Source organism: Phacochoerus africanus, chromosome 12, assembly GCF_016906955.1.
Source record: "Phacochoerus africanus isolate WHEZ1 chromosome 12, ROS_Pafr_v1, whole genome shotgun sequence".
In the NCBI taxonomy this organism is placed as follows: domain Eukaryota; kingdom Metazoa; phylum Chordata; class Mammalia; order Artiodactyla; family Suidae; genus Phacochoerus; species Phacochoerus africanus.
The window spans coordinates 74,473,896-74,492,538 of NC_062555.1; the positions used below are offsets into that span (position 1 = coordinate 74,473,896).

Consider the following 18,643-nt stretch of genomic DNA (forward strand, 5'->3'; position numbering starts at 1 on the left):
CTGGCCATAAATGTGGTCACCTCTAGAAACTCGGAATCACAGTTACTCAAGATAGGAAGGAAACAAAAGTTTCAGTTGCTTTCTCCAGCAGTCAACAAAAAACAATTTTACCTCTCCCAATGATGCCAATAATGCTGGCAGAGACTAATATAAAATCTATATTTATTTCAAAAATGTCTTTAAATGATCTTTCAACTACTACTTATAATACTCAAGAAATTCTAATGCTATATTATAATTATCCAAATCAGGTGTGAATAGTTTGTTTGGATTAAAGAAGAAAAAGATGACACACGCAACTTATGTTTTTGGATATTAAAATATAGGTGACATTTAGAAAATTAACTTGACAATGAATTACGAATCATATTGGGAATTCTAGCGACTCAAAGTTTAAATTTCATTTTTGATTCTGTTGTCATATGATTCATCTCTTTGCTTTTTGATTTAAAAGCTGTAAAATAAAGGCTAACAGCATGATTTTAAACATAAAAATATGTTACAAATGTTTTACACAAATGCTAAGTAATCAAATATTTCAAAGCTTTAATTTCATGATACCTATCCAAATTTCATAAAATTGATGAGTTCATATGTGCAACTTATAATTTAGCATTTATAGACTTTTAATCTAAAAGACAAGCTACTCTTGCCTATGCTTATCTTCAGCTAAACTAATGTATTTTCTTTTCTATGATAAAATGACTTACTTGTTTCCACTTTATGGTGATTAAACATCACAAAACTTCCTTCAATTTCTAAAAATGTAAAATGTTTTATTGAGAGGCCAAAATTTATTCATGCTTATTTAGCACCCAATTGAGGTCATGTATGGAATTTTATATCATCATTAAATCAAACTAATAAACATGAGCTTTTAAATCAGAGGCACAGGTTAACCAAAAAAAAAAAAAAATCAAACTTCATTCTATATATGTATTCTGATTTCAGACTGAATCTTTTTGTAAAAATACTTTCCATCCTCAAATAATAGAACTTGTTAGTTTCCCGTGGTTATATTTTATAAATACTTGGAATATTCAATAAATCTCAACAGTGATTCTCTATTTTATAGTGCTCTTTCTACTCCTTGATAGAACATTAGCAGTTAATAAGGAAAAAAAGAGAAAATTAAAAGAAAGTGGTAAAAAAAAGACTTAGGACTCTTTCTGAGGACGCTGCAATGACAACCAATAGGAAGCTACTGCTATGAATGAGCAGACTGGGTGACAGAAACATTTGCAACATAGAAAAAAATCTATTTTATTATAGATACTGTTGTCCCTACTTATCTGATTAACTTTGAGGATCTGAGACAGCTACTCACGAAATTTCTTCTTAAATTTCAACACAAATCTTAATATTTTAATGACCCTCTGAGGATGATACTGCTGTAGATTCTGATTTGTCTAGTGTTACATACAAATGTGAAGAATGTTCCTTGGACTGGCCTCTGCTAGAAGCAATTTGTATTGTTTTTATCTCTGCTTTAGGACTTCAGAAAATATCTAGTGTCTTTAAGTAAATTTTTTTTTTTTAAGAAAAATGAAAGACTGCTGTGAGCTGGGAAGACAATGGAAATAGCATGGTTTTTAATGTCTCCAAAACTCCTAGACAAAGTTACCAGACAAGTTAGCAAAAAATCAGACAACCCCATCCTTGGATAACATAAACAACAAAATTAAGTGATGAGAATCCCCATGAATCCCCAAATCTGAGCAGGTGAGGAGAAATCTCCAAGAGCTACAATCCCAACTGGTACGGAAACCTGTATAGGAAACAGCAGACCACCTACTGGAACTGAGCATAGAAGGATAAAATAACCAACAGGTAGTCACTGGAAAGCAACGCGGGCCAATTTGAGAGCAGCAGTTCAAGCTGGACAGGGTTTTACACACTCCTATTTCAGGTAACTGATGGTAATGCATGAATTCATGGTAAAATCTTCAGGGGCTGGAGTATAATGAGCACCATGAACAGTCAAAAGCCCCCTGCCAGTACAGAGCCCCAGAGTGTGGAGGAATTGCTAGTAACAGAAGCATTTAAAACTGAGGTCAGGTCATAAAGATCCCCAGTGTGAGGACACTGGGTACAAAGGAAACTCTTCTGCAAAAAGGTGAAGAAAAATCAAGAAACCATGAGAAATACGAGACCATATTTTTGGCACTTCGTAACAATGACATAAGGAGGTTTAGAGCCATATGTAGAAAAACCACTCTCAACCACTTTTCTCCGGTACAAATTCTGGAAAACTGATTTTCACATCAAAATGGCCAATGTAAAAGGGCCGTGGCTGAAGGAACAGAACATTCTTAATACGAAAGCAGGCCCAGGAGACACGCCTACAAACACAGATGAGAAGTACATGCAAAAGAAGTAAAGTGTAAACTAAGAAGGCACACAAGAATACAGCAGAAAACGTCATAAACAGAAGTTGTAAAGAAAGGAAACGTTACAAACCAAAAACATATAGCTGCTTTATTCGTAACTGCCCAAACTGAAAATGTCAAATACAGACGGTAGGAAAGTAAACCAACACAGTATAAGAGAAGGCCCCAATCTGGAGCGCCCGTCGTGGCGCAGTGGTTAATGAATCCAACTAGGAACCATGAGGTTGCGGATTCGATCCCTGGCCTCGCTCAGCGGGTTAAGCATCCGGTGTTGGCGTTGCCGTGAGCTGTGGTATAGGTCGCAGATGCGGCTCGGATCCTGCATTGCTGTGGCTGTGGTGTAGGCCGGCGGCTACAGCTCCGATTAGACCCCTAGCCTGGGAACCTCCACATGCCATGGGAGCGGCCCTAGAAAAGGCAAAAAGACAAAAAAAAAAAAGGGAGAGAGAGAAGGCCCCAATAAATAGCAAAATAATAACCACCTATACAAGGTAACAATAATACATAAATGATACACATACAAGTGACACTTGAACAACACAAAGGTTAGAGGCGCCCTCCCCACCCCACACAGTCAAAAGTCTGTACCTGTCTTTACAGTCGGCCCTCTGCGTCTCTGGTTCCACATGTGCATCCAGCCGTGGACCATGCAGTCTTATACCACAGGTTTAAGGAAAGAAACCCACACAAAAGTGGACGTGTGCAGTTCAACCCATGTTGTGGAAGGGCCAGTTGTATAATTTTTAAAGTAAAAATTTCAACATTTCAAAATTTATATTAAAGGGCTACTGTGTACCCAAGAAAAACCTAGAATGGGAGTTCCCGTCTTGGTGCCGAGGAAACAAATCTGACCAGGAACCATGACGTTGTGGGTTTGATCTCTGGGGATCAAAATGGGTTGAGGATCCGGTGTTGCCGTGAGCTATGTTTAGGTCGCAGACGTGGCTTGGATCAGGCATTGCCGTGGCTGTAGTGCAGCCTGGCAGCTATAGCTCCAATTAAACCCCTAGCCTGGGAACCTCCATGTGCCGTGGGTGCAGTCTTAAAAAGACAAAAGACAAAAAAGAAAAACCTAGAATGATCAACATTGAGACATACAGTCAAATTACTAAGACTTTAAAGAAAAAAAAATTTGTGATTCTAGGCAAAAGACAAAGTCACAACAGAAAATCAGTTATCAGATTTTTGTCAGCAATGCCTTAAGCCAGAATATACAACACATATAAGAACCTCAAACAAAGAAAGTAAAAGCTAAGGATTTTATATCCCACCAAACTGACTTTCAAGTAAAAAGACTGCAGACCAATTGTTACTAATATGCAGGAATTCGAAAATTTGTTCCCAGGAAGTCTCCCAGATGGTTCTGCCACTATGGTAAAGAGTACGAGGCTTGGCTTCCTCAAAAAAACTAAAAACAGAATTACCATACAATCCACCAATTCTACTCAGTGTTTATCCAAAGAAAATGAAATCACTGTCTTAAAAAGATATCTGCACCCCTCCCCCCTGTTCACAGCAGCATTATTTACAAGCCAAGACAAGGAAACAACCTAAGTGTCTATCAGTAAACCAGTGGATAAAGAAAATCTGGTGTATACCTTTACAACGGGATACCCTTCAGCCATCAAAATGGAGAGCCTATCATTTTGTAACAATGTGGCCAGACCTAGGGGCCATTATGCTAAGTGAATTAAGTCAAAGACCAATACTGTATAATCTATACAATCTCACGTGTATGTAGATTCTCTAAAAACAACAACAAAACCAAAACCTAAGCTCACAGATGCAGAGAACACACTGGCGGTTGGCAGAGGCAGGGCTGGGGGTGGGCAAAATGAGTGAAGGCGGCCCAAAGGCACAAACTTCCAGTAAGTCAGTAAGTTCCAGGGATATAAAGTACGGTACGGCGACTACCGCTAACAACATAAAAGTGTTGAGAGAGTAAGTCTTAAAAGTTTTCTTCACCAGAAAAAAATGTCCTAACTATGTGAGGTGATGAATGTTAACTAAATTTACTGTGTTTATTATGAATTTATTATATACAGTGTTGTATGTCAACTGTATCTCAATAAAATTGGAGGGGTGCAGGGGAGAAAAAGTTTTTAAAAAGAATCTACTAGAAAATGAACTTTAGGCATAGGTAAGCAGAAAAATAAACATTTATTTGGAGAAGTAGGAATAAATGGCAGTTGTAAGAAAGAAAGTGTAATATGTAATAGCTATATTCTCTGACAGTTTAGAATCAATACAACTGCTTAAAAGCAGATGAAACAATTTATATGGTTTCTATGAAACAAATTATTACAGTGTTGGTGCTGTTATTCTCAGATGGCTTGGTATACAGTGTTGCATGATATTCTAAAATGTTGTCATTAATTATAATCAAATTTCTTTAAATAAGATCATTCTATATATCTAGTTCCATAATCTGCTTTTGTAAAATTAACGAAAAATTCCCTAATTGTTGTGGATACGCATAAATACATAATATTCATCTCAAATAAAATAAAATAAAATGTTATCATTCATGATGTCCTTAAAAACCATGACTCTTACTGTATAAGAAAGGAGATATAGATTTTAGATAGTTCAGTAAAAACCAGTAGCCATAAATTCAAGGGGAAAATATCAGTATGAATTCATGACGCGGTCTCTCTTTTACGATTGTATGTATTTCCTGTTAACCAAAAGGCCTAAAAAGAGACCGACCTGGCAGCAATCAGCGCACTAAGGGTCTAAAAATGCTCTTGAAGCAGTTCCTAACTGGGAGAAACCACAGTCCTTTGGATAAATCAGTGATTCCAAGCCTGGGGCAGGATGTATCCTAAATGAGCCTAAAAAAATCCTGTCATAATGGAAAGCAGAGAGCAACTTCAGGAACCAACATGAAGAGGCTCTAACTGGTCAAAGAAGGGAAAACTTAAGCATCAATAGGGATTATGTAAGGAATGGTCTGAAATACATCAAATGTATTCAAACACATCTATTCCAAATGACAAACACACACAAACACCCTCCCCCACCACACACACACACACACGAACGGGTTACCATGAGAGGATGCCATTATGAAAATTGGTAAATAAAAGAATCAGTTATTCCACCTTTCCAATATGAACCATACCACATATGTAAGTGATGGGAAGTTTGTGTCCTTCTAGAAGTAGCAGTCTAGCTAAAACAGAAATGGTAAAATTAGTTTATCACTATTTTGCAATCCCTAATGAAGTACTGGATCTAGCCTCTGTGCACCAGGCTTAGCATTAATCTTGCCAGATGAAAAGCAGCAGACATGACGGCTGCTGAGGGCAGAACACATCACCCACCTATGAAGAAGCCTCTAAGATCAATTATTAATTTCCATGAGATGCAGAGGAATGGGTACCATTCAGCAGGTTAAAGGGTACCACAGGGATGCAATTAGCAAGGGCAGACTACGGGAAAAGAGGGAGAAAATAAACCAGTTCCTTCAATAAATAAATTGCAAAGGAAAACAACAAAAACGATGTAGGAGAAACCTCTATGTTAAAAATGACTTAAAAGACATTTCAAATAAAAACAAGCAGAGCTAAGTCATTATACAGAAGTAAACTACAGTGTTTAGGATGTATCAAGCTTCAAAATATAAACCACCATGACCTTAAAGGCCAAAACTTTGAAATGTATGAAAGTTGTACAGCTTTTGTTTTTATAATGGAGTCACTCACCAGTCAAATAGAGAGTGAAACTTAATGACTAATATATATTCTTTACAATAACTCTACTAAAGGCTTCAGTAATTTCAGATATTTGGAAAGACTGAAAGGTACCTCTATGTTCAAACTTGGCTATAACTAACCAGAGCACCTTGATTTTAAATTAATTTAAGACTTAAAAAGCATTTACCTACTTAGAATACAGAATAAGATTATTAGGCTTTACAGCAAAAGACCTGACCTCCTGTCTTGGTCCAATGCTTCTTCCTAACTTACTTGGCAAGGGTTATGAGCAAGGAAATTAACACTGCTCAGAAGCCAAGGCACCGGGCTAGGCAATTATCTAGACAGCTCCTTTCTGTGGCTGAGGGACTGGCATGGAAGTAAGTACACCTATGACTAGTGTTAGGAAAGACGTATAAGATGCTATGAATGCACCCCCATAATAAAAAGGAGGGGAGTTCCTGTTGTGGCACAGTGGTTAGCGAATCCAACTAGGAACCATGAGGTTGCGGGTTCGATCCCTGGCCTCATTCAGTGGGTTAAGGATCTGGCGTTGCTGTGAGCTGTGGTGTAGGTCACAGACTTGGCTCAGATCTGGCGTTGCTGTGGCTCTGGCATAGGCCGGTGGCTACAGCTCCGATTCGCCCCCTAGCCTGGGAACCTCCATATGCCGTGGGTGTGGCCCTAGAAAAGGAAAAAAGACAAAAAAAATAAAAATAAAAAGGAGGATGGCCTACTCTCAGATGAGAAGAGATAGAAGGAACAGCAGGAGCCACTCCAACACTCTCTGATTTTCTTATTATTTTTCGTCTCTGGGTAAGACTGATAAAACAATGACTATTTGGCAGGTAAACAAATTTACTCATATTTATCTTAAGTTCTGTGATGAACATGAAGGAAAATAAGCCTTGGTAACCTTAGGTTGTACTGATGAGGAAAGGAAAAGAGAATGCTTATCAACAAATCATCATGGACTTCCCGTCGTGGCGCAAATGGAAACAAATCTGACTAGTGTCCATGAGGATGCAGGTTCGATCCCTGGCCTTGCTCAGTGGGTTAAGCATCCAGTGTTGCCATGAGCTGTGGTGTAGGTCACAGATGCGGCTCGGATCCTGCATTGCTGTGGCTGTGGTGTAGGCCGGCAGTTGTGGGTCCAATTTGACCCCTAGCCTGGGAACTTTCATATGCCATAGGTATGGCCCTAAAAAGCAAAAATAAACAAATAAATAAACCCCCAAAAAACAAAAAACAATCCTCTGTGTCCAAAAGGAAGAGGTGTGAAAGGCTGTCAACAGCCTCTGCAGCCTCACAATTTAACAAGTGTACACATGTGCACACACATGACAGGCATCCAAAGACGGTAATCTTGTCAGCCAAACTCTGTACATTGCCACCTGAGAGATCCCTAGAGCTCCCCAGAGAATGTCTCTAGAACTTTTAGAAAAAGATGCCATGGACTAATAAGAAGTAATAGCCTTCTTAGTTCAGATAAAATTAAATAACTTTAAAAAATTAAATCCAAAGAACAATATAATATTTCTGTATTCTTCTATAGGTAATTTTTAGTTCAGATAAAATTAAACAACTTTAAAAAATTAAATCCAAAGAACAATATAATATTTCTGTATTCTTCTATAGGTAATTTTTGATATACTTCAACTATGCTTTTTCTTTTTTAAAAAAAAAATCCCAACCAGGAGTTCCCGTTGTGGCTGAGTGGTTAACAAACCTGACCAGCATCCATGAGGACACGGGTTCGATCCCTGGCCTCAATCAGTGGGTTAAAGATCCAACGTTGCCGTGAGCTGTGGTGTAGGTGGCAGACTCGGCTCAGATCTGGTGTTGCTGTGGTTGTGGCACAGGCCAGCAGCTGCAGCTCCGATCTGACCTCTAGCCCAGGAATTCCCATGTGCCGAGGGTATGGCCCTAAAAAGACAAAAAAAAAAAAAAAAAAAAAGAAACCAACCATTTTGAGGTTTTTACAACATACATAAAGTAATTTATTCCTATTTCCCACATAGCTATTACCTATTCGTTCCCCTTCCACTTGTCTTTAGGGGCTAGGAGTTGCACACGCACAACTCTAAGCCATTCAAAGGTAAATACAGGGTTAGAGCAATATATAGCATTATGTCTCTTGCTCCTGTCTTTTCCCTCTTAAGTAAACTTTATAAGCTTCTTTGCCAGAATATGACCAAGGGACAGAAACAGATGGTACTTAAATTTGTTACTTATTAATAAGGACAAAAATAAGCACTTAATGTGCTTTCGTAAATCATCTGTTTTCCGTTTTATGGGCACATCTAAAGAATGCATTGGAGGAACAGGTATAAAGAAATTCTATCTAAATTACCAAACCTATCATTCAAACAGTGTAAAAAGATTAATTTAGCTTTATTCCTTTAAAAATACCAGAGAAACAAAACAAAATCAAGTTCTATTTGAAGACTCCCTTGTAATTAGTATATAACATGTAAACAGAGTATTCATAGAGTCGTCTGATTTTTTCTATTCTGAATCTTAGACTTTCAAGATAAATAGCATTGGAAAACAGAAAAAAAAAACAAAACTTTCTGCCTGAAGGTTTATTTAATATAACTTCTGAAGTATAGAACTGTTAAAAATTATGTGTTAGTGCACTACAAACCAGTAAGATATGAGTTACTAGATCTATCGTGTTGCATGGTAGGTATTTACTTTATCTACTGTATATTAAAATGAATGATCAACAGCAGACTTTTAGATCGTTTACCTAAAAGTGATTAACTGAAAGCCTTTTTTAATAAAAGACAAATAAAAACTTGTTTTCAAGAGGTAAAAAATTCTGGTAACTAAAAACCTATTAGTATACTATTAAAAACAGTGCATCTAATATTCATTTATACAACCTCTCAATACAAGTTGCTCATGTATGTGTCAGTATGTTTTCCTAACAACCTACTCCGGCAAGGCAAAAAGTGACTGCTACTTTGTACCAAAAACTGATTAGCATAATCGATAAATAAATAATTTTGGGACCTTCCTCCAAAGCCTCATATAAAATTTCACAGAGATTTTTTTGTTTAAAATTACTTACTTTGTAATACGGTCAATGTTGGCAATTTGCTTCTGATTTCTTATAATCTCAATGGCTGCCCAAAGATGCTGGATAGCTTTTGTATCCGCCTGCCGTCTTTTTGTTAAGCGTGCCATGACCTGCTTACTCCTTTAGCTGTAGCAATATACAAAAACATAAGGGAAAAGCAAGGATTACAAAGTGAATTATCGTCAATTTAAGTAACACTATCAGAGCCTCAGTATATATAATATGGCCAAGTTTTTATTTTCTAGCATTCATATTACCAATTACTCTATAAAAATATTCACTGCATTACTTCACAAAGAATGACACTGTAAGACCAAACAGTTAAATGGGTCTTCCCAAGAAAAATAGTGGCTACCTTATAACAACATGCCAACGAGGCAGACATCTAGAATGTATTCTTTATTATATTCGTGGTTTACACGTTTCAATGTAATACAGACATATTGATAATGAAAAAGTTCCTTTAAAAAGCAAAAAACCATAAACAGAAAATAGAGACTAGCTGAGGTGTGAAAGGCTGGGGTTGCTATACTAGAGTGGACCCACATTGTTAGAGATGTCCAGATGCCTGGATTAGCTGCTGGTCATTCACTGTGTTACTAGGAAACATCATTTCTAATTTATTCAAATGTCTATATTCTTTCCTTTTTCTTCTTAGGGTCACACCTACAGCACATGGAGGTGCCCCAGCTAGGGGTCGAATTGGAGCTACAGCTGCCGGTTTACCCTACAGCCACAGCAATGTTGGATCTGAGCAGCATCTGCCACCTACGCTGCAGCTTGTGGCAACATGAGATCTTAACCCAATGAGCAAGGCCAGGATCAAACCCGCATCCTTACAGACACTATGTTGGGTTCTTAACCCTCTGAGCCACAACAGGAACTCCCAAATCTCAATATTCTGAATAAATGGTGGAAAATGGCCACCAGCTGTGTTCTGGCAAGACTTGGGGAAAATGGGTTTGCAGCCTGAATGTCTGATGAGTGATGATATTGCAGAAAGAGGCTGCACGCCTAGACTCTCCACTGGGCACAGAGAGGCCCATTAGTTCACTGAGAACCTGACCCTAAACTGATGTTGGAGCCCTTAGGCAAAAGGCAAACATCAGAACTTTGGGGGGCTGAAATCACCCTGACCTGGCCTTTCTTATCTTTTACGGGAAGAGAATAAGTGAGAGAAACACATTCTTGGCACTTCACTGTGTTCCATGACCGGCCAATAGAACCTTACAAATCTTTTTCTCCACCTCTACATTTCTTTTCATAGCTACATCAGTTCTCCTTTTCTCTCCAATAAACCCAAATACAGCTAGCAGCTGCCATCAAAGCTCAACTACAGACTCACTTCTGGGAGTCCAGGATCAGTCAGGGTCCTAGAACAAGAAGGTGTTTTTCGGAATTATAAAATCAATTCCGAATCAAAATCTAACACCAGCATTCAAGTTTTAAAGAAAATTTAAGGAAAATTAGTTGGTTCAGTATAAACTTCAATATGAAACTAAAACCTTTTCTAAATAATTTATGATTGTGTCTGTTTTAGAAAGTAACCACTTTAAAATGTATAGAAACTTCTCAGTTTAAGTGCACTGTGTGAAAGTATCAACTTTCCAAATCTTAAAAGCATTATGGTAAGGAATTTACTGGTAAGAATATAAAATGTTAGAAAGTAATATCTAATAGTGAACTGTAACAATAAAACCTGTCCGGTTACACAAAATTTCAGCCATTCTCACACGCTTAAAAAATATAGTTGCCTGTTTTGTGTAAGGCAATGTTCTAAACACAATGAAGTATTTTAAAACGTATAAACTCTGGTTCCTTGAAACAAAGTAACATACACGGAACTGCTCCTCGCAATTATGTCACACAGATATACATGGTCCAAACCTATGCTGTGAGAATTCAGACAAGAGAGACCACTTCTCTCTTGGGTAGCAGTGAAGAATGGAAAATATGTGGGAAAATATCAAATAAAAGCTCTTAATTTCTTGAAAAGATAACTGTTTAAAGCAAAGATAAAAAATAATTCTTAGGTATCATTAGGTTTATAACATATGTAGAAGTAAAAACAGACAATAACATTTTCCCCGAGGAGGGAAAGAACAGTAAATAATTATGTCATTGTAAATTCTCACATTTTATGTGAAGTGGTATGTATTATATTAATTCAACATGAAGTAGAGTAAATTGAGGATGCATATTATAATCCCTGGGACAAACACTACGGAATACAAGGAGGTACAGCTGACAAACAATTCAACTTATAAGATGTTTTCAAAATATATATAGGTAACATTAAAGAGCAATTTATCCAGAACTACAGAAAATACGTAACAGCCAAGCTTTTAAAAATACTAAAATTAATAGCAAATATAACCATTAACATAACAACCAGAAGAATACAGTAGAAACTGGGAGCAGACATCACTTTAATTCCTAGAAACTGTTAACATCAAGAGTAAAGAACTAAGCAATGCTACACTGCAGGAAAGCAGAGGTAAAGGTAAAGCCAAAGTTTTTGAGACCCACCCAACCAAGTCACACAGACAGATTCGTCCTTTAACAAAAGCAGACCACGAGGCAGATGCTCACAGTTATTAACCCAAGGAAAGCACGGCAAAGATGCAAACTGAAGCCAGGTAGATACAGTGAGGCTTGAGGCATGTTATCAAAATACCCCAAACAATCTGACCTATTAAAACGAGATCTCTTTAAAGCACAATCACTGAAGTTCTCCTTTCTTATGAAGCCTAAAGTCATTCATTTCAGGCATGCCTGTTGTATGATAGGCATCCTTCTATGCTCTGGGAATATAATAATAAGGTAAACAGACAAAAATCTTTCCATTATCTAGTAAATATGATTAATAATGTGGCTAGATACAAGAAGAATAATTTAGGTGTTTATCAATAAAAAGATAATCTTAAAAATCAGATTCTTAGATTCTGTGTACTGACAGAAGCTAAGCTTATCATTTAAGGACTTCATTTATCTGACCAAACCAAACTTTTCAGTCTATTCTACCCTGAATGTATATTGTATTACTACTAAACTGAACTACTCAAAACTCCTAAGTATGTCTATAACTCTCTTTGCTTAAGCAGTTCTCTCTGCCTAGAATGCTCTCCCTGAACCTTTACTAATTACTAAAAAAATTCTGTTCTTTCTAGAAATTACTATCAGGCAAATGTTCCCAACCAACCCTTCCCCCAGAATCAAGCGCAATTCTCTTATGAATTTTAATTGTAATGTATTTATCCATCTCTTATAAATGTATTTATTGCCTTGTACAGATAACTTAAAATCCCTAAAAAGAACTTATTAATTCAAGTAAGAAAAGGTGTGTCTAGTTTATTTTTCATCTGTTGCCCAAGGTGCCCAACCTGGTTATAAACACGATAAACTTTTGATGTGGAACCATAAAATTCAACTTTCCAGTTATGTTCGATAAACAACAAAGTCCCAGAGTAAGCCTTTAAGTTGTATTAAAAATTAAGACATCGAAAAGAAAGACAAGAAAACTAGCAGATACGTAGAATTCAGTCCTCAATTGTTTTTTAGCTCCAACATATCTGAGGACTACGACAGACTCCCTTCAGGAAGAGAAGCTCCTTAGAGCAGTGATTCTCCAGAGCCCTATAGTTTAAAAAACAAACGTATAAAACCAAAACTTCCCAGTAAAATCTCCATTTTCCTTCATTGTGATACAATGCCCTTAAAATTTGCCATCTTAACCACGCTCAAGCGTACAGTTTGGGGTCTTAATACGTTCACACTGCTGCACAACCATCATGGCTATCCATCTCACAATTCGTTTCACCTTTTTAAAATGGAATTCTACAGCAGGCAAACACTACAGCCCCAGCCCCAGCCCCAGCCCCAGCCCCTGGCTCCCACGACTCTGCTTTGGGTTTAGGACTGTGCTGACTCAAAGAGGAGGAACCACACAGTATTCGTCCATCTCCGAGCGCAGGGTCCATGAAATCCATCCACGTAGTAGCATACTGCACAATCTTCTTCCTTTTTAAGGTTGAATAATATTCCACTGCAGTTCCCACTGTGGCACGATGGGTTAAGAGTCCAACTGCAGGAGTTCCCGTCGTGGCGCAGTGGCTAACAAATCCGACTAGGAACCATGAGGTTGTGGGTTCGATCCCTGCCCTTGCTCAGTGGGTTAACGATCCAGCATTGCCATGAGCTGTGGTGTAGGTCGCAGATGTGGCTCGGATCCTGCGTTGCTGTGGCTCTGGCGTAGGCTGGCGGCTACAGCTCCAATTAGACCCCTAGCCTGGGAACCTCCATATGCCGCGGGAGTGGCCCAAGAAATGGCAAAAAAGACAAAAAAAGAAAAAAGAAAAAAGAATCCGACTGCAGGGGTTTGTGTCGCTGTGGAAGCACAGGTTTGATTCCCCAGCTCCATACAGCTGGTTAAAGCATCTGGCATTGCACAGCATAGGTCTCAGCTGTGGCTCGGATTCAATCACTGGCCTGGGAACTTCCATATGCCATGGGTGCAGCCATAAAATAAATGACAATAATATTCTATTGAATGCATACACCCCATTTTGCTTATCCATTCATCTGCATATGGACCCGCTTTAGCTCTTGTAACTCTGCTACAAACATGTGTATACAAATGTTTTGAGACTCTGCTTTCAATTCTTTTGGGCATATACCCAGAAGAGGAACTGCTGCATCATGTGGTAATTCTACTTTTAATTTTTTGAGGGACTATCACACTGTTTTCCACAGCAGCTGCATGATTGTATGTTCCCACCAATGACACACAAGGGTTCCAACTTCTCCACATCTTCTGGGTTTTGACACTCGTTATTCAAATGGGCATAAAGTTGGTGCAAGTAACTCTGGCAAGGCCCCAGGCAATCCCGTTATTCTCTACCCCTACAAATCCAATTCAATGCAATCCCATTTACATAAGTACCTTGCTTTCTATCATACAAATGCCACAAAAAGGAAAAAAATAAAATACAAGAATAAAAGAGAAAGAAAGTCAGGAAAAACTTAAAAATAAGCAAAATTAACCAAAGTATTACTGGGAAAACTTTTTTTTTTTTTAAGCTGCTCCTGCAGGCAGAGGTTCCCAGGGCAGGGATTGAACTTGAGCCACAGCACTGACAACGCTGAATCCTTAACCACTAGGCCACCAGGAAACTCTGAAAACGTTTTATTGCAAGGAGAAGGTAAACATGATGGGTGAGCAAGGGGATAGTTGAGGGCAGGGGAAAGAGAATGCGCTGAGAAGGAACACACTGGGAGAATACACAGCATCAAATATGTTCTGATTTTTACTTCTGGTTGGGGGATTCAAATTTTTGTTTTATTACTATGTCATCTAACAAATATATACAAATTCTGGAGTATTTACATTAAATGTTGCATAAAATTTAAAAAGTAATCTCATTGTATAATGTGCTTTTCTTTGTAATTTAGTTTAGGTTAAAATTTTCCCAAACTTTATTAGCAATTTGAAGTTATTTTTTACTGATAGTCTATTCATACTATTTTCCCATTTACATATTAATTTCTTTACATATTCAAGTTAGTCATAAAATACTTTTGTCATTTAGAAAACAAAGAGAAATTATACTGAAATCTAGCTAGACCCTTACGTTGTCTTTATGATTACAAGTCCTTCCATACTAAGCCAGAAAAATATTCAGCTTATTTTTCCTCTTTTTCATAATTTTTTTAGAAATACTGATTTTTTAATCCACCTTGGAATAAATTTTTTAAGTATTACTATTAATAAACTTTATTTTTAAGGGCTGCTTTAGGTTCATGACAAAATGTAGCAGAAAATACAAAGCCTCTCATGTTGCCACAACCTCCCTGATGGTCAACATCCCAAACCAGGGGGCACATTTCTTACAGTCAAGGAACCTGCACCGACACACCACTCTCACCCGAAGCCCAGAGCTGACTGCCAGTGGTGTATTTCACACACACATAAAGATGTGTATCCACCATTAAAACATTATACAGAAGAGTTGCTCTGTCCTAAAAATCTGTGCTTCACCTACTCGCCTCTCCCTCTCCTTCCAATCCCTAGCAACCATTAACCCTCTTCTCCATTGTTTTACCTTTTCTAGAATGTCATACAGCTGGGATCATATAGGACACAGCCTTTTCAAATTAGCTTCTTTCACTTAGTAATGTGGATTTAAGGTTCCTCCATGCCCTTTCAAGGCTTGGTAACTCATTTCTCTCTATTGCTGAATAATGTCCCATCGTCTAGAATCCCATCCGTTTATTTATCCACTTATGTTGAGGGACATCTTGGTTATTTCTCCATTTTGACAATTACGACTAAAGCTGCTATAAACATTCTTGTGTAGGTTTCTGTGTGTCAGTAAGTAACTACCACTGCAGTTCAGTCCAAACTACTGAACTGTATGCTAAGAGTATAATAACTAGTTTAACTTATTAAGACACTGACAAACTCTTTTCCTCCGCAGTGGCTGGACCACTCTGCGCCCCCGCCAGCAGTGAGTGAGCGTCCTGGTGCTCCGCACCCTCCCCAGCAGTTGGTGGCGTCAGGGTTTGGGATCTTAGCCATTCTAGCAGATACAGTGGCAAATCAATGTTTTAAGTTCCAATTCTCTAATAACAGATGATGTTGAACACCTTTTCATACGCTTACTTTACATCTGTATGCCATCTTCGGTGAGGTGTCAATTCAAGTTTTTTGCTTATTTTTTAATCAGCTTGTTCACTTTCTTAATGTGGAGTTTTAAGATTGTTTTGTGTACTTCTATCAGTCTGTGGCTTGACCTCTCGGTGTCTCATGACACTGTCTTTCACAAACCAGAAGTTTTTACTTACTTATTTTTTTTGTCTCTTGTCTTTTTAGGGCCACACTCGCGGCATGTGGAGGTTCCCAGGCTAGGGGTCTAATTGGAGCTACAGCTGCCAGCCTGCGCCACAGCAACACCAGGTCTCAGTCGCATCTGCGACCTACACCACAGCTCACATCCTTAACCCACTAAGCCGAGGCCAGGGATCAAACCTGCAACCTCATGGTTCCTAGTAAGATTCGTTTCTGCTGCACCATGACAGGAACTCCCAGAAGTCCAAAGTCCAGCTTACCAATTATTTCTTGGGTGGAGTCTTGGTGTTTTATCTAAAAAGTCATCACCATACCTAAGGTCATCCAGGTTTTCCTCCTATGTCATCTTCTAGAAGTTTTATAGTTTTGCATTTTACATTTACATCCATGACCCATTTTGAGTTAATTTTGGTAATGAGTATAAGGTCTGTGCTTAGATTCATTTTTCTATATGTGTGGCTGTCCAGTTGTTCTGGCAGCATTTGATGAAAGGACTATCTTTGCTTCACTGAAATACCTTTGTTCCTCTGTCAAAGATAATCTAGCTATTTGAGCTCTCTTGCGGCAAAGTGGGTTAAGGATCCAGTGTTGTCACTGCAGCAGCTTGGTTTGCTACTGTGGCACAGGTTCCACCCCTGGCTTGGGAATTTCCACATGCTACAGACATGACCAAAAAAAGTCACCTAACTATTAATGTAGGTCTATATCTGGGCTCTCTATTCTCTTCCATTGATCTACTTGCCTATTATTTCACCAATATCACACTGTTTTCATTACTGCAGCTTTATAATAAGTCTTGAAGTTGGGTAGTATCAAACCCTGATTTTGCTCCTCTCCTCCAATACTGAGCTGGTTGTCCTGGGTCTTTTGCCTCTCCATACAAACTTTAGAATCAGTTCATCATCAATGTCCACAAAATTACTTCCTGGGATTTTATTTTTTTATTATTTATTTACTTATTTATTTTTTGCCATCCCCACACCATGTGGAAGTTCCTGGGCCAGGGAGTGACAATGCCAGATCCTTAACCCACTGGGCCCTAAGAAAGCTCCATTTCCTGGGATTCTGACTGGGATAGCACTGAATCTAGAAATCGAGTCGGGAAGAACTGACATCTTGACAATACTCGTCTTCCTATCCGTTGACAAGAGTTCTCGCTCCCCTTCTTTAGTTGTTTGACTTTTGTTCATCTTGTTTTCCTCACACAGATCTCATATACTTAAGCACTTCATTTTTGGATTTTAATGTAAATGGTAGTGTGTTCTAAATTTCAAATTCAACTTGTTCATTGCTGGTAAATAGTAAAGTGATCAAGACTTCTGTATATTAACTTTATCCTACAACCTTACTATAATTGCTTATTGTTTCTAAAAGTTCTTTTAATCAATTCTTTTGTATTTTCTTCATAAACAATTATGTCATCTGCAGAGACAGCTTTACTTCCTCACTCCAAATCTGGATACTTTTATTACCCGGTCTCATCTTACTGCATTAGCTAGGATATTCAGAACAGTGTTAGAAAGCAGTGGTGAGAAGGGGCATCTTTGCCTTCTTCTTGATCTTAGTGGGAAACCTGTGAGCTTCTCACCATAGAAATATGCTGTTAACGTAGGTTTTTTGTGGACCGGTCTGTGTCAAGTTGGAGATTCCCCTCTATTCCCAGTTTGCTGTGAGTTTTTATAATGAATGAATACTGACTTTTGTCAAATAATTAGACCAAAAAAATTTGTCAAATTTTTTCTGTATCTGTTGAAATAATCACGTGATTTTTTCTTCTTTAGCCTACTGATGTGATGGATTAATTGATTTTCAAATGCTGAAGCAGCCTTGCATACCTGGGACAAATCCCACTTGGTCATGGTATGTAAACTTCTTGTACAATATTGGATGCACTTTGCAGACATTTTGTTCAATACTTTTACATTTACGTTAGAGATACTGGCTTACAGTATAGCGTTATTGCTTTTGTCCTTCTGAAGTGTCTTCGTCTGATTTGGGTATTACGGTAATACTGTCCTCAAAGAATGAATTAGGAAGTACTGCCTCTACTTGTACCATCTAGAAGAGACTGAGGAGACTACGTATCATTTCTTCCAACGTCTGGTAGAAGGTTCCAGTGGACACATCTGAGCACAGTTCTGTTTTTAAAGGTTATTAATTACTGATTCAATTTCTTTAAAAAATATAAGCCTATTCAGGTTGCCTGCTTCTTGTAAGAGTTCTGGCAGATTCTGCCTTTCAAGGAGTTGGTCTATTTCACCTAGGTTATCAAATCTGTCACCATACTGTTATTCATACTGTTATTCATAACTTCTGGACTGTTATGGTCCAGAAGCAGTAGTAATTGCCCCTCTTTCATTTCTGATATTAGTAATTTGTGTTCATTTTTTGAGTTCACCTGTCTAGAAACTTCCTGATTTTAGTGATCTTTTCAAAAAACCAGCTTTTGTTTCACTGATTTCTGTACTGGTTTTCTGTCTGCAATCTCACTGATTTTGCTCTAATTCTTATTTCTTTTTTCTGCTTACTTTGAATTTAATTTTATCTTCTTCTTCTTGCATTCCAAGGTAGACATTTAGATGACTGATTTTTAGATCTTCTTTGCTATTATAGTTATTCAATG

At 37.9% G+C, this 18,643-nt stretch overlaps 1 protein-coding gene across 13 annotated transcripts in view; it reads right to left on the reverse strand.

The window, feature by feature from the left end:
* Positions 1-18,643, reverse strand: part of ZMYND11 (zinc finger MYND-type containing 11) — a 127,869-nt gene that overhangs the window by 64,731 nt on the left and 44,495 nt on the right. For 12 of the 13 annotated variants that reach the window (XM_047755555.1, XM_047755550.1, XM_047755558.1 and 9 more), the window contains exon 2: positions 9,165-9,299. In XM_047755555.1, coding sequence (XP_047611511.1) covers positions 9,165-9,280 — 116 coding nt within the window. In that variant the 5' untranslated portion in view covers positions 9,281-9,299. Of the gene's footprint in view, positions 1-9,164; positions 9,302-18,643 lie in introns of those variants that run through there. The other variant, XM_047755557.1, reaches the window with a different exon arrangement.